Source organism: Hemiscyllium ocellatum, chromosome 4, assembly GCF_020745735.1.
Source record: "Hemiscyllium ocellatum isolate sHemOce1 chromosome 4, sHemOce1.pat.X.cur, whole genome shotgun sequence".
In the NCBI taxonomy this organism is placed as follows: domain Eukaryota; kingdom Metazoa; phylum Chordata; class Chondrichthyes; order Orectolobiformes; family Hemiscylliidae; genus Hemiscyllium; species Hemiscyllium ocellatum.
Window position 1 is genome coordinate 80,961,182 of NC_083404.1, and position 25,295 is coordinate 80,986,476.

General features: G+C 40.0%; 1 protein-coding gene across 8 annotated transcripts in view; it reads right to left on the bottom strand.

Annotated features, from left to right (window-relative positions):
- Positions 1–25,295, bottom strand: part of spidr (scaffold protein involved in DNA repair) — a 261,755-nt gene that overhangs the window by 104,553 nt on the left and 131,907 nt on the right. For 7 of the 8 annotated variants that reach the window (XM_060823482.1, XM_060823492.1, XM_060823481.1 and 4 more), the window contains one exon: positions 18,456–18,545. The exons of the other annotated variant lie outside the window; for it this stretch is intronic. In XM_060823482.1, the coding sequence (XP_060679465.1) occupies positions 18,456–18,545 (90 nt within the window). The remainder of the gene's footprint in view (positions 1–18,455; positions 18,546–25,295) is intronic. 8 annotated transcript variants of the gene reach the window in all.

Below are 25,295 nucleotides of genomic sequence, written 5' to 3' on the forward strand. Positions count from 1 at the left end.
AACTGTATGAAATATGTGATTGACTCTTAACTGCCCTCTGGACAATATAATCATGACCATGCCAGAGATGCCCACAACCTGTGAGTGGAAAAATCCTGACACCAGAGGGCTCACTCCTACCAACGTGTTGCGCGGATTGCTAAATACAATTGAGATAATATCACTGAAAATTAAGGACAAACTAGATTTATTTTCTAGTAGCATTCAGTTTAAAGCTTTGACCAACTGTTTCAATTTATTTCAAATTTTACTTAGTGGTCTATATAGGTGGTACAAGAGTTTCGTTTTCAGGTATTCTGACCAGTATCTCTGTGAAATTAAAATATTCTCTCACACTTGGAGAAGAAAGGTTTCAGAATATATAGGCATGCCAATCCATGATGCTGTCAGAGCTAATGCTCAGGATGGAGTTTGCTGCCACTACCTCAGTAAGTGTGGAAAGCAACAGGGCATGTCTGGTTTAGTGTGGTAAGGGAAAACCACTTCCTGGTTTAACTAGAAGAAATTCATGTGAAGAAGATATAGTTTATTGCACGCTAGCAACTAGCCTCAAGTTATACTAACGTGATAGTCATTATTATTGAGACTTCGAAATGGACCAGATGTTGGGTCTCACTCCTTAGACAAGCTGTTCCACTTACAATTCCATAGGGCATCACCACAAAGAATAGTTCTCGTGAAACATACTTGTTTCAGACTTGGAAAACTGGCAGCTTACTGGGATGAAGATTGGTATCTTCAATTTATTTCTTGATTTGAAGTCCCGCTAAACTAAAAGGCCTTAATCTCTGGAAATTTTGATGTAAAGGACATCTTCCCTGTTAAAACGATCAATTGTTCCTTGTTGTATCTGGAACCATGGACAATGGTTGCTCTTTCTCAGTTGTGGCCTCCCTGAAGTTGCATGTACACATAATCTACGTCAACAAAACTGTGTTCTCAGTCCGCGTGTAGATTTGCGTTGACACATATAAACATTGTACTTCAATATATTTACTGGCTTGGGTTCTCTCATTCACCCTCAATGAATGGCATGATCTCTTTCAGAGGTGTTGAGGTATTTTTTCAAGGATGGGAAGGAAGTCAAATATTCAGTTCAAGCTTATAGATTTCTTGTTACTCAGCATATAACATCAGATTTCAATCTTTCATTGTTACTTGCTCACTAAGCGGTGTTGCGCTCTGAATTAGATCAGTTATAGATTTGTCATATCTGTATTTGTGGGATATGCTGTTCAACAATGGTCAAGGAACATTTGTGCCAACCTAGTATAGTCACAGGTATCCATCTCATTCATGATATGAAACACATTTCTTATGCTAATGTAACAAATCACAATGGATTATTTTTTTATTTAGGTTCTGCCATGAGTCCAGTATGTCCTATGACATCATCTACCAGCTGTCCTTTGAACACTTGTTCCTTAATATTAGATAGCCTAACTCGTTTTGCCATTTTAAGATGAGTAAGGTTAACACATAGGAGAAAGTGAAGACTGCAGATGTTGGAGATCAGAGCTGAAAAATGTGTTGCTGGAAAAGCGCAGCAAGTCAGGCAGCATCCAAGGAGCAGGAGAATCAACGTTTCAGGCATAAGCCCTTCTTTGACCTGCTGCGCTTTTCCAGCAATACATTTTTCAGCTAAGATTAACACATGCCTTCCTACTTAAGAGTGAGAATGCTTAATTTTGAGTATAAGCTTTATACTATTTGGCATCCCTCATGTTGGAAAATTATTACGCTATATCTTTAGTCTCAAGCGTTTTGCCTCCTGTACCATTAAGTTGCACTGTTGTCAGCTGTAGATCATGTGATATTAATCATGGCTCATTACCTGATATTATATAATGACAAATTTGAAATTTGTCAGATGACAGTTGACACAAACAGCAGCTTTCAAGATATAGGTCTGAAAAACTTATTTCTCCAAGAAACGCTTTAGGTTTTTCTTTTAATATAAATTGTTCTACTTTATTATGTTGGTAATGTGACAGAGGTACATTATATATAGATATTACAATGTGGAAATCTGGGCTCTGACAAGAACAGAACCATGTATAGTTTTAAGGTCACTAAGTATTCATTTTTGAGTTCAGAGTATGGTAGCAGATTGTCTCGAATTTAGTTCACATGAGGTTTTAAAATAATCTAGTCATCATTTAACGCTTTAGAAAACAAGGGTAGAAAGGAGGAAAAAAAACTCACTGCCCCTTCTGCACATTTTCTGTAAGTCACCAACTGTCATATATTAAAGCATTCATTTTTATTGGCTAGACACTGCTCTGTGCATTCCTTTGTTCCACAGCACTAACAAGGACTTTTTAGTTTTTGTATAGATGTTCTAATTATTGTTCTGAATTTTCATGTCTGTTGTTTGGGCATTTGTATCTTGAGAACTGAATGGACTCCACTTATCTCTTGTTTTTCTCCTTCTGTTAGGATTGATCTGTGTTGCTTCCAACTTTAGCTTCACTCACCAGCCTCTACCACTTCCTCTGATAGCTCATTCCATACATGCGACATCCTCTGTGTGAAAAACTTGCCCCTTAGCTCCCTATTTAATCCTTCCCCTCCCATCTTAAACTTATGCCCTCTAGTTTTAGACTTCCCCACATCAGAGAAAAGACCTTGGCTATTCACCCTATCCATGCTCCTCATGATTTTATAAACCTCCATAAGGTCACCCCTCAGTCTCTTACACTCCAGGGAAAATAGCCCCAGCCTCTCCCTATAGCTCAAATCCTCCAATCCTGGCAACATTCTTGTAAATCTTTTCTGAACCCTTTCAAGTTTTACAACATCCTTCCTCTAGCAGGGAGGCAAGAATTGCAAGCAGTATTCCAAAAGTGGCCTGACCAAGGTCCTGTACAGCTACAATATGACTATAAGACCACAAGATACAGGAGCAGAAATTACGCAATTCAGTCCATCAAATCTGCTCCACCACTCGATCATGACTGATCGGTTTTTCAACCCCATTTTCCCACTTCCTCCCTGTAACTTTGATCCCCTTGGCAATCAAGAACTTATCTAACCCAGTTTTAAATATACTCACTGACCTGGCCTCCACAGATTTCTGTGGCAATGAATTCCAAAGATTTACCACTCTCAGGCTAAAGAAGTTTCTCCTTATCTCTGTTCTAAAAGGTCTTCCCCCTATTCGAAGGCTGTGCCCTTGGGTTCTCATCTCTCCTGTTCCTTGGATGCTGCCTGACCTGCTGCGCTTTTCCAGCAACACATTTTCAGTTCTCATCTCTCCTGCCAAAGGAAACACCTTCATAACTTCCACTCTGCCAAGGTGGTTCAGCATTCTGAAAGTTTCAATCAGATCCCCCTGAACCCTCTAAACTCCATCAAGTATGGTCCCAGAGTCCTCAAATATTCCTCATATGTTAAACTTTTCATTCCTGGGATCATTCTCGTTAACCTCCTCTGGACCCATTCCAAGGCCTGAATGTTTCCTGAGGTCTGGAGCTCAAAATTGCTCAGAATACTCTAAAAGTGGTTGGACCAGAGCCTTGTAAAGCATCAGCAGTGCATCCCTATTTTTATATTCTAGTCCTCTCAAGATGAATGCCAACATTATATTTGCCTTCCTAATGACCAACTAAACCTGCAAGTTTACCTTCACAAACACTTGGACTGGGACTCTCAAATTGCTTTGCACTTCAGATTTCAGAACTTTCTCCACATTTAGAAAATAGTCCATGCCTCTATTCTTCCTATCAAAGTGCATGACCTCACACTTTGCCACACTGTATATCACCTGGCCCTTCTTTGCCCACTCTCCTAACCTAAACCTTCCTGCAGCCTCCCCACCTCCTCAATATTATTTGTCCCTCCACTTATCTTTGTATCATGTGCAAACTTAGCCAGAATACCCTCAATTCCTTCATTATGACCTCCCAACTGCTACACTCAATGCACTGACTAATGTAGGTTAGCCATCTTCACAATCATGCCTACGTGGGACTCCACTTTCAAGGAACTATGAACCTGAACTCCAAGGCACCTTTATTCAACAATACTCCCCAGGACCTTACCATTAAGTCTACAAGCCCTGATTTGCCTTTCCAAAATGCAGTACTTCACATTTATCATTTCCCGACTCAGGCGACTGACTGTGTGGAATTTGCACATTCTCCCAGTGTCTGCGTGGGTTTCCTCCGGGTGCTCCGGTTTCCTCCCACAGTCCAAAGATATGCGGGTCAGGTGAATTGGCTATGCTAAATTGCCCATAGTGTTAGGTAAGGGGTAAATGTAGGGGTATGGGTGGGTTTCACTTCGGCGGGTCGGTGTGGACTTGTTGGGCCGAAGGGCCTGTTTCCACACTGTAAGTAATCTAATCTAAAAAAAAACCTCCATCTGCCATTCCTCCACATTCACCCAGCTGATCAAGATCCCTTTGTACTCTGTGGGTAATCTTCTTCACTGTCCACTACACCTCCAATTTTTCAGTCAACTGCAAACTTACTAACCATATGTTCACATCCAAATCATTTATATAAATGATGAAGCAGAGGACCCAACATTGATCCTTATGGCACACCGCTGGTTACAGGCCTCCCAGTCTGAAAAGCAACCCTCCACCATCAAGTCAGTTCTGTATCCAAATGGCTAGTTCTTCCTGTATTCCAAATGAGCTAACCTTGTTAACCAGTCTACCATGAGGACCCTTGTTGAACTCCTTACTGAAATCCATACAGATCATGTCCACCAGGAGAAAGTGAGGACTGCAGATGCTGGAGATCAGAGCTGAAAATGTGTTGCTGGAAAGGTGCAGCAGCTCAGGCAGCATCCAAGGAGCAGGAGAATCGACATTTCGGGCATGAGCCTTTCTTGAAGAAGGCTCTGCCCTCCGCTCTGCCCTCATCAATCCTCTTCATTATTCTTCCTTACAAATTTAGCCCCATCCAAGACCCTAGCACATGGTGAGTCCCAGTCAAAATTGGGAAGTTAAACTCACCCACTACAACAACTGCTGTTTTTACATTTCTCCAAAATCTTTCTTTGTATTCTCTCTTTTATCTCCTGTTGACTGTTGTGAGATTTGTAGTGTACCTCCAGCATTGTGATTTCACCTTTCCTATTCTAGAGTTACTGGCCAATTTACGGAGTGCTACAAGTGCAAACCTTAGAATAAATGCAGGAACTATGCATTCATGGTGGATGACACACTCTAGAGCATTGACTTGTCAGTGGTGCTAATGAGAAATGTGCATTTATATTTGCTGAGCCAAACAATGAGTTCCTACGAACAGTGTAATTGCAGGTTGACACTGGGTCTACATGTACAGATGGCTGAGAGGGCAAGGCTCTGGAGGATTGTTAGCATCAAGGAACTCTGCTATCATGAATCAATCTCATTTGAAAGCAAAGGGAGAAAAGAATAGGAGGGAGCAATAATCTGGGTGGCAACTTATCACTGTTGATGTGCCAACATATCAAGTGTCTTATCCATGGCTCTGTTGATCAGTTAGCGAATTTATCTAATAATTAACAAAGTCACATATGCTATGAATGCACTTAGTTCAATTCCCAGTTTAAATGCTTTCATGAATAACTACATAGAGACACAACAATTGGCCTCAATGTCTTTGTAATAGACAGTAAAAAAATTGGAGTCAATTTTCACACTTCATTTTTAAACAGAGGCCATTGCTGAATTGTGTACATGACTGATCTGGTGGGGGTAAGCTGTTTTATAGAGTTGAGTTATCTCCTCTTCTAGGAGAAAGTGAGGACTGCAGATGCTGGAGATCAGAGCTGAAAATGTGTTGCTGGACAAGCGCAGCAGGTCAGCCAGCATCCAAGGAGCAGGAGAATCGACGTTTCGGGCATGAGCCCTTCTTCAGGAATGAGGATTCTCCTGCTCCTTGGATGCTGGCTGACCTGCTGCGCTTGTCCAGCAACACATTTTCAGCTCTCATCTCCTCTTCTCCCTATCATCCTCCACTACAAGCCAAACAAGCTTTAACACACTGTGGAAGTTCATAATGGAAACAACTTGTACTTGTATAGAACATCTAATCCAATAAAACATCTCAAGGCACTTCAGCGAAACAATATCAAATACATTTGATGAAAAGGCATATGACAAGACAGTAGATAGACGTCCAGAAGCTTGATGAAAGAATGAGGTTCCAAGAACCATCTTAAGTAAACAAAAAGAGGTGAAGAAGTTTAAGAAAAGGATGACAAGTCTTAAGGTCCAGACGGCTAAACACAGATATGAATGGTGATTTAAAATATAGGATGCTCAAGTGACCAGCATTCAAGGAACATAATTATGGTCACATGCACATTTCTAAATTTTGCCTACCATTCACCAGACAAACAAGGAATCAATAAGTGATGGGAGATGACAGGGGTTAGTAAAAATAAAAGTTATGGTCAGCTACAAACATTTTGATTAAATCAAATACGTTGCTTTATTATAGAATTATAGAATCCCCTATAGTGCAGAAAAAGGCCAACTTGCACAACTTTGGAATATGGAAGGAAACCGGAGTACCTGACAGAAATCCATTCAGACTTGGCAGGATATGCAAACTCCAAGAGGCTGCAATCAAGTGCAGGTCCCTGGCACTGTGAGGCAGCAGTTCTAACCACTGAGCTACTGTACCCCCACTTTACTGACTTCTACCCAGTATCACGCTATTTAATAAGATCTCTAAGTTTGGGATAAAAAAGTTTCTATGAGATTGTATGTTTTCTATCAACTAGTATACTGAAATATCAATTGCAAAACACAAAGCAATAAAACTGTGGCTTTAGCTAAATTTGCTACACTGAAAATTTGAATGGAAATCAAAATGTGCAAACTTAACTCCAATATAAGACCTGCTGTGGTCTGCTTTCAAGATTAATCACGTCACTTGTAACCACAAAGTATATTAAAAGTAATGCAGAAAGGTCAGATACAGACACTGATATAGTTTTGCGTCTATGAACATTGAGAACTTTGTTATATAATTTTGTCATGCCATCTGCAAATGTTATTCACGCCTTCAGTCTAATAGACACAAATATTTTATCTTTTCCCCTATCAATTATTTCCATTTTAGCACCAGTATGGTCAAAAATATCAACAATATTATCACGTACATACCTCATAACAAACTGATAACAAAGTGCAGAATACCACGTTTATTTTCAAATTTAGATGTTACCTATATAGCCAAACAAATTTAACACATTTAATAGTTTTCATACAAAATACATTCACAAGTACAACCTCGAAATAAACATGATCATAACTCCATGTGATTGTTTTCAATTTTAAAGTTTTCATTTATATCAGATCAAATACAACTAGAAACTGCACTGACTTTCCATTAAAAGTTGCATAATAATTTTTAACAAAAAACGAATTCTAATTTCCTCCATGCAAATGCATAGATCATCTCTTCACAGTAAATTCCTATAGGTCCCATTATTTCCATCAGATACACAAATTGCAGTAGGAATAAGAATTCACAGCCCAGTTTGTTATCCACTCATGAGAATTCTTCGACTTTATGAACTACACAGGAAAAGAACATGAAGCATTTCGATTTTGCACTATTACCAGCTGTCTGACTGACATGGATCTCATATTACATAACATTACCTACAGTGTGGAAACAGACCCTTCGGCCCAACCAGTCCACACCGACCCTCTGAAGAGTAATCCACCCAGACCTATGGGTAATTTAGCATGGTCAGTTCACCTGACCTGATCCAATTCACATCTTTGGATTGTGGGAGGAAACCAGAGCACCCGGAGAAAACCCACGCAGACTGTTGCCCAAGGCCGAACCTGGGACCCTGGTGCTGTGAGGCAGCAACGCTAACTACTGAGCCACCGTGCCGTTTGCATGCAAATGTCTGAAAGCCACTTTAGTACTGAGTAGTGAAGACACTTTCAGCAGCAAATGGCCAGACTCTCTCATGCCTTGTCATGTTCCAAAACGTTTCCATGCTGCCTTCAATTAACATTGACTCTGTTAGCACTGATTACTTTAACTTTATATACCTAAGCACCACAATAAGCAATCTGGCACACAATATTGAAATCAACAGAGAAATGTGACAGCCATAATGTCCATAATGAGAAACAGTGTGGAACAACAGCAACATAATTGACAACGCCAGACTGAGTTTATCATACTTGCATTGTCAGCCTAATCGCCCACAATGATGAGTCCATAACAATGCATACTAGTCAGGAAGAAAGGCTGAATACTGTTCACCTTTGAGTCCAAGAAACATTCTCCGCATCCCTTGGCAGAAGAGTTCAGGAACTCAAATGTCCAGGAGCACGCTAATTGCATCAATGTGCAATCATTGTTACCTGTGCTGGCTCTTTTACGATCATTTGATATGGGATGGCTATATATCAAAGACCTTTTCCACTGAAAATTGGGTTAGGACTTCCTTCTACAAGAATACCTGTAAGCAAAATATGAAGCTAGCGTACACTGACAACTAGTTTCCACACTGTAGGGAATGTAATCTAATCGAATCTAAAGATAGTTGCTGATGGACTTAATTGTCCATAGACTGGCACTAGAAGAGGTAAGCAGAAACAGAACACTCAGCTAAATAAATGGATCGCTGAGAAAAAAAAGAGGGCAGGGAACTCTTCACCTTATCAAGCCACTATTCACTGCAGCAGAGTGGGGATCCTTGGCCACACAAGATGACTCTTAATATAGAATTGACCACCACAGTACAAACCATCATCTTTCACAAGAGACCACATTGAAGGGACTCTATGATTCTATAAGGCCACCTTTATTATTCATAAAAGATGGACAGAGATATGACAAAAATGTATAATGTATTATTTTTGTTTTGCAGCTTGAATTCTAAAGTGGAGGTAAATGGGATTTTGGTCATCAGTCCTGTGAGGATCAGAAACTGTTTTTTGAAGACAGAGTTCAAACCAGACTTCCCAAAAATACAAATGACTTCAACTGAATTACGAGCAAATTAATTAGGAAATCTGAATACTTAAATTTTTACTAAAGGGAATTTTTACAAGCCACAACAAAGACAGGTGGCAAAGGGCCATAAGTAGGTTAAGTTAAGGATAGTTTCTTCAAAGGTGAACAACAGTTTAGCTTTTGGTAGCCTTCAGGCCAACAGAATTGGAAGGAAGTTTTAAGCTGTTTTGGCAGCCTCAAACTAGTCAAAATCAATGCAAGGTCAGTGAGATAGCATGGCTCTGACTCTTGGGGAAGTTAGTAACAGAAAAAATCGCATCTGGTGAATGTGCAGTATATTGGCAAATAGAAATGCTGGAGACCTAGTCAGTTGAGCCAAAAATTTGTAAGTGAATACATAAGTGACACTTCACAGGGACTGAGTATCTATAAATGATATTGCTGGAAAAATTAGTTGAATTTTTATTTATTCTGTTGTTGAGAAGGATATTGTCATATATATAGCTTTGTTTCTGATTCTTGTGTAAACCGCGACATTTTGAAAACTTTGGTTAAAGGTACAATGGCAACCTCATCTAAATATAGTCAGTGACTGACCACTATGGTCACCATACTGTGCAATGATCCATCATGCCAGGTTTCATTCTAGAGTTTGACTTGTCTAGTATGACCATCAGCTGACATATAAAAGATGCAAGAATACATACAGTGTATTCAGGAAAATTTTCTTCAGTTTTATATTTGCAGTGCAATGAGAAAGGATGCAGTGCCGGATTTGATTCTGAGGAGTTGAGCAAATCAAGTGTGTCAGAAGTGAAACATTTGTGAACAGTGATCAGAAGGTTACGATAAAGGACAAGGAGTCATCTAGGATAAAAACCATTAAATTGGAGCAGGTTGGCAAGTGGGTAAAGCTCTAACAGAATCATATGAGTGGAGCTTAGAAGGGATGGAAAACATTCATAGGAATTGTCTGTTGGCCTCCAAACAGTCCTGTCGAGGTAGGAGGTGGTATTAAATAGGAAATTACTGAGGCGATACAATAACCGTGGGTGATTTTAATCTACACAGAAACTGGGCAAACTTGGTTAGCAATAACACTGTGATAGATAATATTGTAATGGAGCATGTAAAAGATTTTTTTTAAGACCAGTACATTGAAAAGCCAAATTGAGAGGTAGCTATCATGGATTTGATTTTGTGCAATGAGAATGGGTTAATTAATAATCTCATTGAGAGCAGTTATTTCAGGAAAAGTGACCATGACATGATAGAATTCTTCATTGGGATAGAAAGTGAAATAGTCCAATCCAAAACTAAGGTCCTAAAGCTTAACAAAAGAAACACAAGTTCGAGGGGTGTGTTGGCTGCAATAAACTGGGTAACTTCATTAAAAGTATGACAATGGACAGGTAAAGGTTAATGTTTTAGGAACAAATCCAGCATTGCAGCAGCTAAATATTCCTTTTGGGCAAAAGAACTTGGCTTTCACACTCAATTTTTCACCTCTTAATCAAACTCTTGGTCCCTTCCTGATTTGTAAACTACTGCATTTCAAGGCCTCAGGGTTACTATTTTACATGGCACCTTTTTTGATCTAATTCTAACCTTAATTCTTGTTAACAATGGTTGGGCCTGTGGGTTGCAAGAGCTTCTATAAGTATGTAAAAAGAAAAAGATTACTGAAGACAAATGCGGGTCCCTGTCTGAAATAAAATAATTGATAATGGAGAACAACAAAATGCCAGAACAATTAAACAACTACTTTTGTTCTGAATTCATAAAAGAAAATATTACCTTGAAACAAGGGTTCATTGAGAAGGAGGAACTGTAGGAAATTAGTGTTAGTAACAAAAACATAGTGCTGTAAAAATGAGATGGAAACCACATAAATCTCAAAGGACTGATAACTATATTCCATGGTAAGAAGGAAGTGACCATGGAAATAGTGGGTTTGCTAGTTGACATCTTCCAAACATCTGAAAATTCTAGAACAGTCTCGGCAGACTGGAGAGTGATAAATATAATCCTGTCAGGAAGGAAAGGGGGAAACTAAGAAAAAAACAGGTGGGTATGCCTAAATTCAGAAGGAGAGAAAACGCTGGAATTCATTATGAAGATCGTGATAAGAGAACACTAGTACACCAGTCATTGAAAGGAACATAAAGATGCAGCAAGGAAATCAAATGATATGATGGTCTTCATTGCAAGAGGATCGGAGTACAAGAGCAAGGACGTCTGAATGTAGCTGTACAGGACATTGGTGAGACTACACCTTGGAGTATTGTGTGGCTTTTATGTCCATGTTGAAGAGGAGATATACTTTCCAGAGGAAGTGGAGCAAACATTTACCAGATTGATTCCTGGGATGTCAGATTTGTCTTATGAGAAGAGATTAGGGTTGAACCAGGCCTCTGATCACTGGAATCTGAGAGGGAATTTCAGCAAACATACAACATTTTGACAGGGCTGAATGGAGTGGACATAGGGATGATGTTTCCCTTGGATGGGAATTCCAGTGCTCCTGATCTCAGGATGTAAAGTAGGCCATTTCAGACTGATATGCGGAAAGATTTCTTCATATTTCCAGAAGCTCAAGATATCAAGGAGTTTGGTAAGAAAATGGGAGTAAATTTATTCAGAATTTATGCTGTATTCTAAAATGCGGCATTACACAAGAACACAACTATCATGTTATAGAAGAACTACATATAGTGGCAAACCATTTCAGATTGGACAATATCATATAGAATCCTCAGGAGTCAATGTTCGGATCCTGCTTTTCTTCATATATATCAATGGCCTAGATTTGGCTGTATAGAACATGGTACATGGAACAATACAGCGCAAAACAGGCCCTTCGGCCATCAATGTTGCGCCGACCTGTGAACTATTCTCAGCTCGTCCCCCTACACGATCCCATCATTATCCATGTGCTTATCCACGGATTGTTTAAATCTCTCCAACATGGTTGAGTTAATTAAGTGTATTAGTATGTGGTATAATTTCAAAATCTGTAAATGACACAAAAGATGGAAATATTGTGAGCTACAAGGATGACAGAAATAACCTTCAGGAACGTAGTCATGTTAAAATTTAATGCAGAGGAAAGTGACATCTTACAGTTTGAAAGGAAGTACAGTGACGGCAATATGAAATAAAGACTACAATTCTCAAGGATGTGCTGGAACACAGAGAACTGTGACAGGAAAGTTAAAGAAGATCCTAAGCTTTCTAAGCTAAGTAATGCTATCAGAGTAAAAAAATTATAAACTTGTACAAAATACTGGTTTTGATCTCAACAGCAGTACTGTGGCCACTGTATTTCCATATTCTGCACACAATATCTTAGGACAGATGTGAAGGAATCAGAGACAGTGCAGAAAAGATTCTTGAGAATAATTCCAGGGATGGGGAGCTTCAGGTGTATAGATATATTGCAGGAGTTGCAGGTGTTCTCCTTTGTGAAGAGGAGGTTAAGAGGAAATTGATAAAGTTGTTCAAAATAATGAAAGGTCTGGACAGACCAGATGGGGAGAAACCATCCCACCCATGAAAGGATTGTAAAACCAATAAAACCCCATTAATTTAACCTGATTAGAAAAAAGTAGCAAAGGCAGCAAGTGGAACTAAAATAATTACACAGTAAACGTTTAGGATCTGGAATCGACATCTCGAGTATGTAGTAAGGCAGCTTCAAACATTACTATCAAAGGAGAATTAGATGATCATCTGAAAAGGAAACATTTACAGGGCTACAAAAAAAAAGATGAATGTGTGGGACCAAGTGACTTTCTCTTACAGAAAACTGCCCTGCAACATAACCATTCTATGAATTGATAATGCTCCACACCTACCACATTATTTTTCTATGAAAGAAATAAAGAAAGTAAGGATCCTTGTCCCTTGAGCATTGTGTAAAAAAAATTTGTCCAAAAAGCAAATCCAAAGGACCGATTTACAAGAATACAATTCTGCAGTGAACAACAATGTCGTTTAGTATCCTGCTGCACTGACTATGCCTGTCTGTGTAGGCTGTATACCAATGCCTTCATGATCAGTGTATTAAGGACTGGCTGATGGAACTATGCTTTGGTATTTAGGTTTGAATTCAGATCACGGTGAAGTGTCCCATCAGCAGTCTTCTCTCCCACCATAAGTTAGCATCTCTTGGACAAGTGTGGGGAAAATTAAAGACGGAATTTCGAAGGAAATGTATTTATTACAATGCTGCTACAAAACAAAGGACACAATCAGAATAATGAAATGATTAGGCAATTTCTACAGATTTTCTATTAACTCTAGAAAAATACTTACAGATGAAACATCTTTCAAAGTACACATCATGCACATTCTCCCCATGCACACTGCATATTCTTGCTGTTTCTGAATGGGTTTCCTCCAGGTGCTCTGGTTTCCTCCCACAGCCCAAAAATGCTCAGGTTTGGTGGATTAGCCATGATAAATTGCCCATAGTGTCTATGGATGTGCAGGCTGGGTGAATTAGCCATGGGAAATGCAGGGTTACAGGGACAGGGTAGGATGGGTGGGGGTGGGGGGCCTGAGTGGATGCACTTTGGAGGGTCCATGTGGACTTGATGGCCCAATAGCCTGTTTCCTCACTGTAGGAATTATATGATATGATTCTATGATCATACTTTTTAGTCATCTGCTCCAATAGCTCCATGTGGCTTGATGGCTAATTTTGTTTGATAAGTAATCCTATGAACCATTATTACATTAAAGCTGTTATAGAAAAGAAAGTTGTGTTTGTTGAATTCATTGAAATAGTACTTCATTGCATTCAGGATTTGCGATGATCACCAACTTATTTAATTTGTACTGAAAGTACAAAATGACTTTCCAGGTTTTCTCCATTCATTTCCTTTCCTGACTCTGCAGTGCCAAATACTGGAAACCAATCCCTGTCATAGATCCATATTCAGCCTTTTAATTGTCTCAGAGCCAACATGCAATACTAATAGATTCACTGCAGAAAGCAGACATTACAACCGTTCTTCCACCACTTGTCTTTCACTTCATTACTAGAAAATACTGCATGATATTATGAGGCCTGACCTGAATCCTTAGTTTGATGCTAACTAATTTCAATAAAAACAACAATAAAAACAAAAAATTCTGAAAAACGCCCAGACTGCATAATCTCAGAATAAGGGGTTTCCCTTTCAAGACAAAGATGAGAAGAAATTTACTTTCACATTGGAGAATCACTAAGGGAATCAAAGGTTATGGGGATAAGTCAGGAAAATGAAGTTCAAAATTATCACATCAGCTATGATCTCACTGCATGGCAGAGTTGACTTGATGGGCTGAACAGTTTGTTTATTTAATTATTTAATTTAAAATAATTTGGCAATTCATTATTTGCTGATTAGAGTCATACTCACCAAAAAGGAAAGATGTTTGGAATGGTTTAAGGTGAGTCATCTCAGTTTCAGAAGACTATTACAATAGTTCCTCAGGCAAGTACCCTAGACCCATGTTAACAGATTCATTGCCTTTTTGATGTTAAGGGCAGTTATTAACACCTTACCTCCTGTTTTGTCTATGCTTAGACTAGGTTTGTAATAAAGTAAACAGCTGAGTAGCCTTGAAAGAACCCAAATTAAACATCAGTAAGCAGGATTTTGCTTTGTAAGTGCCACTTGATAGCACTGTCAGCAACACCTTCCATTAATTGGCTGATGATCAAGATGGGCAGTAATTGGCTGGAATAGACTTGTCCTGATTTTTGAATTTTCTAGTTGATTTTCCACATTTGTAGCTATGCTGGTACAGCCTGGTTGAGGATCTGGTTATCTTTGAAGCATAATATGTTAGCTTTATTGCTAGGATGTCGCCAGGGTCAACAATCTGTACAATATTCAGTTCATTCAACCATTTCTTGATATCTGGTGGGATAAATTAAATTGGCTGATTAACTTGTCTGAAAGAGTGCTATTCCAGAAAACAAAGAGGTTCAAAAGTATTCAGGACAATGCAGTCTGCCTGATCAAAATTCCATTCACTGTCTTAAACAATCACTCCCTCTACATGACAGCAGTGAGCATCCCACAAGATGCACTGCAGTAATTCCACAAGGTTTGGTCTAAACCAATAACCTCTACCATTGAGAAGTAAAAGAGCAGTTGATGCAAAGGAACACCATCACCAACACTGTGTTTTTGCCTCAAAGTCATACACCTTCTTGGGCTTAAATAGATTGTCATTCCTTCACTGCTACTAGGGTAAAATGCTGAAACTCTCTACCTAGCAGCACTATGGATACCTACATTGCATGGACTACAGGGGTTCACCACTACCTTCTGAAAGGCAACTACTGATGTCGGTGATGCACACATTCCTATTTAATATAAAAATAGAAATCTGAAAATTAGTTTATGGATGTGCACTTCTTGGACCTACTGAATAATGAAAAAGTCACCATTTGGAGATTTTTTTCAATAGGATAGGGATTGTGGTGCAGAAAGGAAAATGGCATTGAGATAGAAACCAGTTTGCTCAATGTTATTGAATGGCAAGACAGGTCGAAAGGACTAAATGGCCAAACCTTAAGTCCTATATTCATCTGACCTAAGGGATAGTCAAGTCTCTTGCTCTACATTTTGCCATGCAGAAATGTGCTTATCTGGAGTGACGTTAGTCAACTCGGTTTGAGTGATGTCTTATACTCTGCTTTCCCACTATAATTTGACCAAATACAACTGCCCTGTCATTTTATACTTCTGAAATTCTGTCAGAAGAAAATCTGTGGAGAATTATAGCCAAGGCCAGAAGACTCACAGCAAGTTAATGTTTAAGTATATTCTTTAATCTTTCTGGTGATCAAGGAAGAGCAGGGAGTGTCCACTAGGCCATACAAGGAAACTTTCAGCCTAATAGGTTTCCTCACACAACCAGATTTCTCTTTCCATCAAAGAAATTTAGGCCAGAATCAAGTAACCCAAGGTGAACCACCACACTGTGCGCCCCACCAGTCCCTCAACGAGTTTTGGAAGAAAGTGAGCAAGCTAAATATGATTTGGCTGATTAAAATGGTAAACCTTTCTGCTGCAATTCCCAATTAAAAATGTCTCTTGTTTTGGCATCATCAAAATTGAGCACTTGGCACTAACTGTGAAGTTAACTACATTACATTGGGATTGAGAGAAGGTGTGTTTCAAAATAAGATTCCAGCATTCTAATAGATGACATATCATCCACATCTTGGTAGATTACCCAAATTTATATCCTTAAGATCCAATTGAAATTCAGTGAACACAATTCAATGACAATTATTTAATTACTGTCACTTGACTGGATAAAACACTCCCATTTTTTGGGGTTCAGGGGCATTTACGAAAGTGTTAGTATTTTTCAGACTCAATAGGATTGAGCAATGTGAGGCACCAGTCCAGTAATGAAAATTGGATGAAACAAACCACTTGCAACATTTGTTTTGTATTTGACACTACAAGAGCTTTCTGACCATGTCATCAAGACTACCTACTTCGATCTCTATTAAATTGCTCAACTCTGCCCTTGCCTCCCCTTATCTGCTGAAACATTCTTTCATGCCTGTGCTACTTGTAGATTTGACTATTCCAAAGTTTCCCTTGCATGTACTCAAGTTTTCACCAAACAGAAACTTAAACTCAAACAAAACAGTAATGGCTGTCTCCTAACTTGTACAAAGTCCTATTAATGTATTACATCTAGATTTGCTAATCCACAATGGATACTGGCCAACTGCTTGAATTTTAAAATTCTCGTCCATGTTCACAAGTTTCTTTTCCTTCATTCTAATTCTGGTCACGCTGCTTTAAGCTGTCTTAACTGTGAAATTCTCTCCTCAAACCTCCCATCATCTTGGTCTTTCTCTCTCAATTTTCCTTTAAGGTACTTAGCTCTTAGGTCTAATGTTTTAAGAACCTCTTTTTGTGAATTAGTGTCAAATACAATTTGGCACCATTCTTGTGCATGTAGAAACTCAAGTAACAAAGGTGGGAACATGCATTATCAATGATAAAACGATTTTGATTTTTTTTGTCATTGCTCTCTCTAGCAAAATCATGGCAAAAGCTCTGCTCAGTAATAGTAATTATGAATATCAAAAATGATAGGAAAACACAATGCATACAATATACATCCAAAGTTTAAACAAGCAGAATGAAAGAAAACTTAAGAACAATTTATACAAACTGAGTCCACCTCAACTGAACCATCTAGAATATCTTAGCAGATTCAGTAAATCAATTTAAGAGTAATTTAATCCATGCAGTTTATTTTTCATCTATAATGGTAGATACAAGAACAAAATATGCCATTACCACATAACGTAATACTGTTTCCACTGAGTGTATGTAGCCTTTGAAAAAGCTATGTTCAAAGTTAAAGTTTCAGACAAAATAAAATTTGATGAAAAAATGGATTCTACAACCTATTAGAAAATTAATCCCCCCTCCCCCCCCACCCCCACCCCCAACTTAACATCTATGCCCACTGGACTTGAGAAATGCTAAAAGACACTAATTTTTATTGTCACAGTACAGGTCTTTGTGGTGTGAATTGACAGCACAAAACTGCACTAATCAGCACTAACTTTGTCGTTAAACATGAAAAAAGCCACAAGGTGACTGATGTAAGAAATGGAAATGTCATATCCGTTCTAACACCAAATGGTTCGGTTTGGCTGAGACATTTTACTAGGCCACCATGCAGGGAGCTTTATTCTGCAACCAACTGAGCAGTGTTTGATGCTGACCCAAAATGCAAAGCTCTAGCTCCAACACACAAAACTCGACAGGGAGACCAACTCAGTACAGTATACATAAACACGTTATAGTACTGTTCTATCAAAGCAACATATTTTAAGATCAGTTTTGTTTAGGTTAAGAAATTCATGTACTGAACACTTTGGAAATGTAGTTGACACAGTTTTAAGCTATCAGGAGAGTAGACTTGAAAAACGATGTCAAAGAGTTCTTTACAATAGGTTTCAGTTCAATTAAACTGGGTTACATATCCCCAAATCCAATATACGAAACAGAAGTTACCTCACACCAAGAACACATCCTGTCATATTTTCTAGAGCTTAGTTTTAATCAATTGCTTTATTATACAATTCTTGTGCAGCCATTAATTCATTGAAAACTAAGAAAACACTAGCTAGGTTTTGGCAAAGTATAATTAAAAAGAAACTGACACAAAAAACAATTGAAGGCAAGCCATCCATTGTGGGCACATAAAAAAGACAGATGACGACTACCATGTTGACATCATGTATAAATGATGAATGATGCATCTTCGGCTTACCATTCATCTGTAAACAAAAATATTTTTATGAAAACAATAAGTCATTTAAAAGTGTTGATGATCTTATCTTAATTTGAATGAAGCAGCAAAATATACAAAGCATTTTCATCAATCACGTAAAGCTGCAAATAAACCATATGTTATCATGCAGAAAAAAATCATTTATTAGCCTGATTTTGCATTCAGTAAATAATAACTATTGTCACTAACCTCAAAGGAACCAGCCCGCAAAAATTCAATGATCTCTGTGACATGGATTTCACCTTTCCTAATGCTAAAATGACTGTGATGCCAATATCGCTGTACAGAAGCAGTGAAACCATCAATAAGTTAAGAATTTCCATCCATAGAAAACTAATAAATAAAATGCACAGATCAATCCATTATTAAATAATTTTACTAAACTCAAAACAAAAATTGGAGCATACATTGAATTAAGTGAAAATTAAGTTAGTCTAATTAAAAAAATTAAAACCTGGAATTATTTTCCTAATTTAAACATTAGTTTCACAAGGCCAGAGAGGTTATTCAGCAATAATTAGGATTTAGTGTGCCAGAAGAAAAAGCAGCAAAAAATCTCTTTCAACATAGTATAACATGGGTTTTTAAGAGCAAGATTAGACAACAAAGTGAAAATTAACCTTAATCTAGAGGATGTCTAAAGATTCCTACTTTTGAAGAGTTCTGTAGCATTGCAGTAATGTCACTCACAATCCAAGAGACATCATCCACAATCCACAACATATTGGTAATATTTAAATTCAATTAATAAATGTCAAATTAAATGGCAGGCAAATCATGAATGCCATAAAAAGCAAATCTGGTTCATTAATGGTGTTTAGAGAACCATGGAATCGTAGAAAACAGGAACATGTGTAGGCTATACATTCCTGATGAACAGCTTATGCTCGAAACATTGACTCTCCTGCTCCTCCAATGCTGCCTGACCAGCTGTACTTTTCCAGCAACACACCTTTTGACTGTAATCTCCAGTATGTGCAGTCCTCACTTTCCCCCGTTCAGCCCTGCAGGCCTACTCAGCCATTCAATAAGATCATGGCTGATCGGTCAAGTCAGGAACCTCTGCCTGCTTACGTCCCACAGGTTTGAAGGATTTTATTTATTGTCATGTGTATTTCACAATGAAGTACATTGGAAAGCTTTTCCATCATCACCCCATGATCAAGTGCTATTTAGAATTGTATAGGAACAAGAAAGTAAAAGATATAGCTTAAAGAGAGTCCATCAGTCCTGAGTCTACTCATCATCGACACATTTCGCCACCAACCCTCCTCCACCACTTGGCTGTCATCTACACCAGACCCAAAAAATGTTGAAGTCACCACCTTTCGTCGCTCAGCTGATTCTCTGCTGATGCCTGCGCTGGACCCAACAATATCAGAGTCGCATATCTCGTCACTGGGTTCATCTCACCGTCAGCATGATGCCCTTCTACCATTGCTTCAATGTCAGCATTGCTGGACCCAACAGCAATGAAGACCCTGATTCTCAGGCACCATCTTTTGCCACTGGACCTACTTCGCCAATGTAGCAGTAAATTCTGATACCAGGTCCCGTGCTGGCCCCAGAAAACTAAGTTATGACACACTCAAGTCTGTTGTGGGCTCACCTGTCGCTGCCACAAGATCCACACTGAGCTCACTCACTACCACTATGAGGTCCACCATGGGATCCCTCGCTGCCGCCCAAGCTCAAGACAAGAGGTAAGCAAAGGAAATCAGGAAAAAAGAACAAGAAAACACAAAAAAAGTTGTAAAGAAAGAAAAGAAAAGCGTTCAGAGTGGACAAGCCCCAGCTCAGGAGGCCTATTCCGTTGCTATCTTGGTCTTTGCTCTCTGTAGACCAAAGAACTATACCTAGCTTTTTCTTGAAAACATTTACTGTGTCTTCCAATCTTACTGCGGCAGAGAATTCCACAGGCAGTGTGGAAAGGATTGAAGGAAATCTGCTTTTTTTACCTGATACTGTCTAAGTTTCTTAACATGCACAATAACGTGATTCACTCAAAGCATGCTCTGAAACTACCTATCATGTTACTCGGTTGTATCAAGTTACTGTAAGCTCTTAAAAAAGGAATAAAACCAGATGGATCAGCCAGTGCGGGTGATGCACTACAGACGACAATGGCAAACTCTGCTGTTTCTGCAAAGTCCTTCCGACTAACATCTGCCAAAATTGGGTCAATTTTACTACAGACTGGTCTACCAACAATCTGACATAGTCATACATACAAAATTCTAGCTTCTAGATAATTCCCAAGACAAAATTCATCACCAACTCCGGCTATGTTTTACTCTACCAGCAGGAATAATTTCCACAGAATCAGAAATCCCTACAATGTGGAAGCAGGCCATTCAGCCCATCAAGTCAACACCAACCTTCCAAAGAGCATCTTACCCAGACTCAACTCTCCCTAACCTGTAAACCTGCATTTACCATTGCCAATCAATCTGACCTGCACAATGTTGGACTGAGAGAGGAAACTGGAGCACCCAGAGGAAACTCACGCAGACACAGGGAGAATGTGCAAACTCCACACAGACAGTCACCCAAGGCTGCAATTGAACCCTAGCGCTGTGAGGCAGCAGTGCTAACAACTGAGCTGCCCATTTGGTCTGCTTGGTAGAAGTCCAGAGAAGGCATACAGGATTGATTCTGGTTGTAGAGATTTTTTTCTCTGAGGAGAGGTCAGGAAGATTAATCTTGCACTAATTGGAGTTTAGAAGAATCAAAGAAAACCTTGCTGAAACACAAGATCAGGGGGCTTGACAAGTTAGATACAGAGCTCCTCACTGGAGAGTCAAGAATCAGAGAATATAATCTCAGTGAAAGTAATCTTCCACTTAAGATAAATATGAGAAAGAATTCCTCAAAGAGGCGATAGTGTGTTGCTGGGAAAGCACAGCAGGTCAGGTAGCATTCTAGGAGCAGGGGAATCGATGTTTCAGGTATAAGCCCTTCATCAGGAATGAGGCTTCTGGGTTGGGGATGAGAGATAAATGGGAGGGTGGGGTTGGGGGTAGGTAGCTGGAAATGCGATAGGTGGATGAAGGTGAGAGAGAAGGTAATAGGTGAAAGGGAACAATGATGGACGGCTCTGGAGGCGGTGCCGAGTTGGAAGCTTGGGACTGGGATAATGTGGTGGGGGAGGGTGGGGGAAAATGAAGAAGCTGTTGATATCTTAATTTATCCCAAGTGGTTGTAGGGTCCCAAGGAAGAATGTGAGGCGTACTTCCTCTAGACATCAGGTGGTAGTGGTTTGGCGGTAGAGGAGGACCAGGACCTGCATGTCCTTGATGGAGTGGGAGAGGGAGTTGAAGTGTTCAGCCACGGGGCAGTGGGGTTGGTCAGTGCAGGTGTCCCAGAGATGTTCTCTGAAACGATCTGTAAGAAGGCGTCCTGTCTCCCTGATGTTGAGGAGATCACACTGGGTGCAACGGATGCAGTGGTGGCATTAGTAGAGGTACAGGTGAATTTCTGGCGGACATGAAAGGGTCCCTTGGGGCCTTGGATGGAGGTGAGGGTAGTGGTTTGGGTGCAGATTTTGCATTTCCTGCGGTGGCAGGGAAAGGTGCCATGAGTGGGGTGTGGGCAGATGGGGGGTGTGGACGTGAGGAGGGAGTCGCAGAGGGAAAATGGTCTCTCCGGAACGTTGATAGGTGTAGGGAGGGAAATATATCTTTGGTGGTGGGGTCTGTTTGGAGGTGGCGGAAGTGGCGGAGGATGATGCAATGTATGTGGAGGAAGGTGAGGACCGGGGCGTTCTGTCCTTGTTTCATTGGGACGTTGGGGTTTAAGGGCGGTGGTGCATGAAGTGGAGGAGATGCGCTGAAGGGCATCGTCAACCACGTGGTAAGGGAAGCTGCAATCATGGAAGGAGGAGGCCACTGGCACTTTCCGAGGTGGAATTAGTCATCCTGGGAACAGATGTGGCAGAGGCAGAGGAATTGAGAATAAGGGATGGCAATTTTACAGGAGGTAAGGTGGGAGGAGGTGTTGTCTAAGTAGCTGTGTGAATCTGTGGGCTTGTAAAAGATGTCTGTGGTTAGTCAGTCACCAGAGACAGTGATGGAGAGGTCCAGGAAGGTAACGGAGGTGTCTGTAATGGTTCAGTTGAATTTGAGTTTGGGGTGGAAGGAGTTGGTCATAAAGCAGTAGAAAGCTTTACCACAGTGAGCCGCTAAGGCTGGGTTGCTCCGAATATTCAAGACGGAGATAAAATTAGAATAGTTAGGTGGTTGTTTTTGACCTGCAAGTTTGTGATTAGCCAAATGGCCTTTTCCCATGTCGATCTCTATGACACTATAGCCAGATTTTTGTTCAGCAAGGAAATCAAACATTATGGAAAAAGTCGTGAAACTGGAGTTGAGAATTATCTGATAAGCCATGGTCTCATTGAAGAGAGAGCAGGTTTGATGAGCTGAATGGCCTACGTCTGCTCTTATGTCTTATGGACTCAAGCACAGGTGACAGTACAACTCTCCTCAACATTGATTCCAAATTCCACAAAGCGTTATAGCATGAAGTCAAATGTGGACAAGGAAAGATCTTGCTGATCATCAACTATTGACACTATTCAGCTGATGAAGCAGTACTTCTCCACATTAAACACTAAATGGAATAAGCTTTGGGGGCTGTCAAGGATACAGAATGCATGCTGCGTGAGACACTTGAAATTGATCACCAAGAATGGCAGTTAGCACAACTACTGACCATGCCCAGTGAGTAAAGCTCCTAGTCTGTGTCAATGACAGCTGGTAAGGAAACCAACAAGATAAGAAAAACACAGTCAATCTCATCCTCACCAATCTATCTGTTACAAATACATTTGTCTATGACAGATTTGGTGAAGCTGCTAAGTAATAATGATCCCCAAAAGTATTTGTGGAGACAAAGTCTGGTATCAATATGGAGGAGTTTCTAAATCTGTTTGAAATTGAACACATTGAATGTGGTGGTGGAGCCACATGACACAATCATTAGTATATGCAAAATGAAGAAGACCACACTTCATTTGCATCAGGCTTGTGCCTACCAATACAGTCAGAGACATTTGTCAGGACAAGGTCAAGTAAGTTTTTTCTCCCCTCACTTAATGGGTCACTCACCACTTGCTAAAGATGCATTCAAGCAACTATGCCCTTCAGGAGTCAGCCAGTTGCTTGTAACAGTACTACAAAACCACATTAGGTGCAGAACATTGTTCTCAACATAGACCATAAATATACATATATATTCCCAACAATGCAAAATAGTTGTGTAGCTTCTGCTCTCCACTACAAATTCTGCTGTCTCAACCTGCTCCACGAAAATGAACTAAGAAACAAGAATGTGAAAATGACAACAGGGCTGCTGCTTCATTGTTATGTGAGATAACTCTCCCAATTTTGCACAATGCTCTAGTTGCTAATGAAGAAAATTGTCAGGTCGAATTACTGCACTGTTGTCATTCCTCGCGTTTTCAACAGTGTTGGTCTATCCAGATCCATTCCTTTCATCACAAATTGTAGTAGATCATAGAGTCATAGAGATGTACAACACAGAAACAGATCGTTCGGTCCAACCTGTCCATGCCGACCAGATATCCCAACCCTATCTAGTCCCACCTACCAGCTCCTGGCCCATATCTCTCCAAACCCTTCTGATTCATATACCCATCCAAATGCCTTTTAAATGTAGCAATTGGCCAGCCTCCATTACTTCCTCTGAGCAGCTCATTCCATACATGTACCACCCTCTGCAAGAAAAAGTTGCCCCTTAGGTCTCTTTTATATCTGTCCCCTCTCACCCTCAACCTATGCCCTCTAGTTCTGGACTCCTTGACGCCAGGGAAAAGACTTTGTTTATTTATCTTATCCATGCCCCTCATAATTTTGTAAACCTCTATAAGGTCACCCCTCAGCCTCCGACGCTCAAGGGAAAACAGCCCCAGCCTGTTCAGCCTCTCTATAACTCAAATCCTCCAATCCTTGTAAATCTTTTCTTTCAAGTTTCACAACATCTTTCAGATAGGAAGGAGACCAGAATTGCACACAATATTCCAAAAGTGATCTAACCAATGTCCTATACAGCCTCAACATGACTTCCCAACTCCTGTACTCAATACTCTAATAAAGGAAAGCATGCCAAACGCCTTCTTCACTATCCTATCTACCTGCGACTCTACTTACAAAGAACTATGAACCTGCATTCCAAGGTCTCTTTGTTCAGCAACACTCACTAGGAGCTTACCATTAAGTGCTTAAGTCTTGCTAAGATTTGCTTTCCCAAAATGCAGCACCTCACATGTATCTGAATTAAACTCCATCTGCCACTTCTCAGCCCCATCTGATCAAGATCCCATTGTAATCTGAGGTAACCCTCTTCGCTATTCGCTACATCGGCAATTTTGGTGTCAGCTGCAAATCTACTAACTCTACCTCTTATGCTCACATCCAAATCATTTATATACATGACGAAAAGTAGTGGACCCAGCACTGATCCTTGTGGCACTCCACTGGTCACAGGCCTCCAGTCTGAAAAATAACCCTCCACCACCACCTTTTGTCTTCTACCTTTGAGCGAGTTCTGTATCCAAACGGCTAGTTCTCCCTGCATTCCGTGAGATCTAACCTTGCTAACCAGTCTCTCGTGGGGAACCTTGTCGAACGCGTTACTGAAGTCCATAGAGATCACACTGCCGCTTTGCCCTCATCAATCCTCTTTGTTACTTCCACAAAAAACTCAATCAAGTTTGTGAGACATGATTTCCCACACATAAAGCCGTGTTGACTATCCCTAATCAGTCCTCACCTTTCCAAATACATGTACACCCTGTCCCTCAGGATTCCCTCCAATAACTTGTCCACCACCAACATCAGGCTCACTGGTCTATAGTTCCCTGGCTTGTCCTTACAGTGGCACCAAGTTAGCCAACCTCCAATCTTGTGGCACCTCACCTTTGACTATCAATGATACAAATATCTCAGTAAGAGGCCCAGCAATCACTTCCCTAGCTTCCCACAGAGTTCTAGGGTACACCTGATCAAG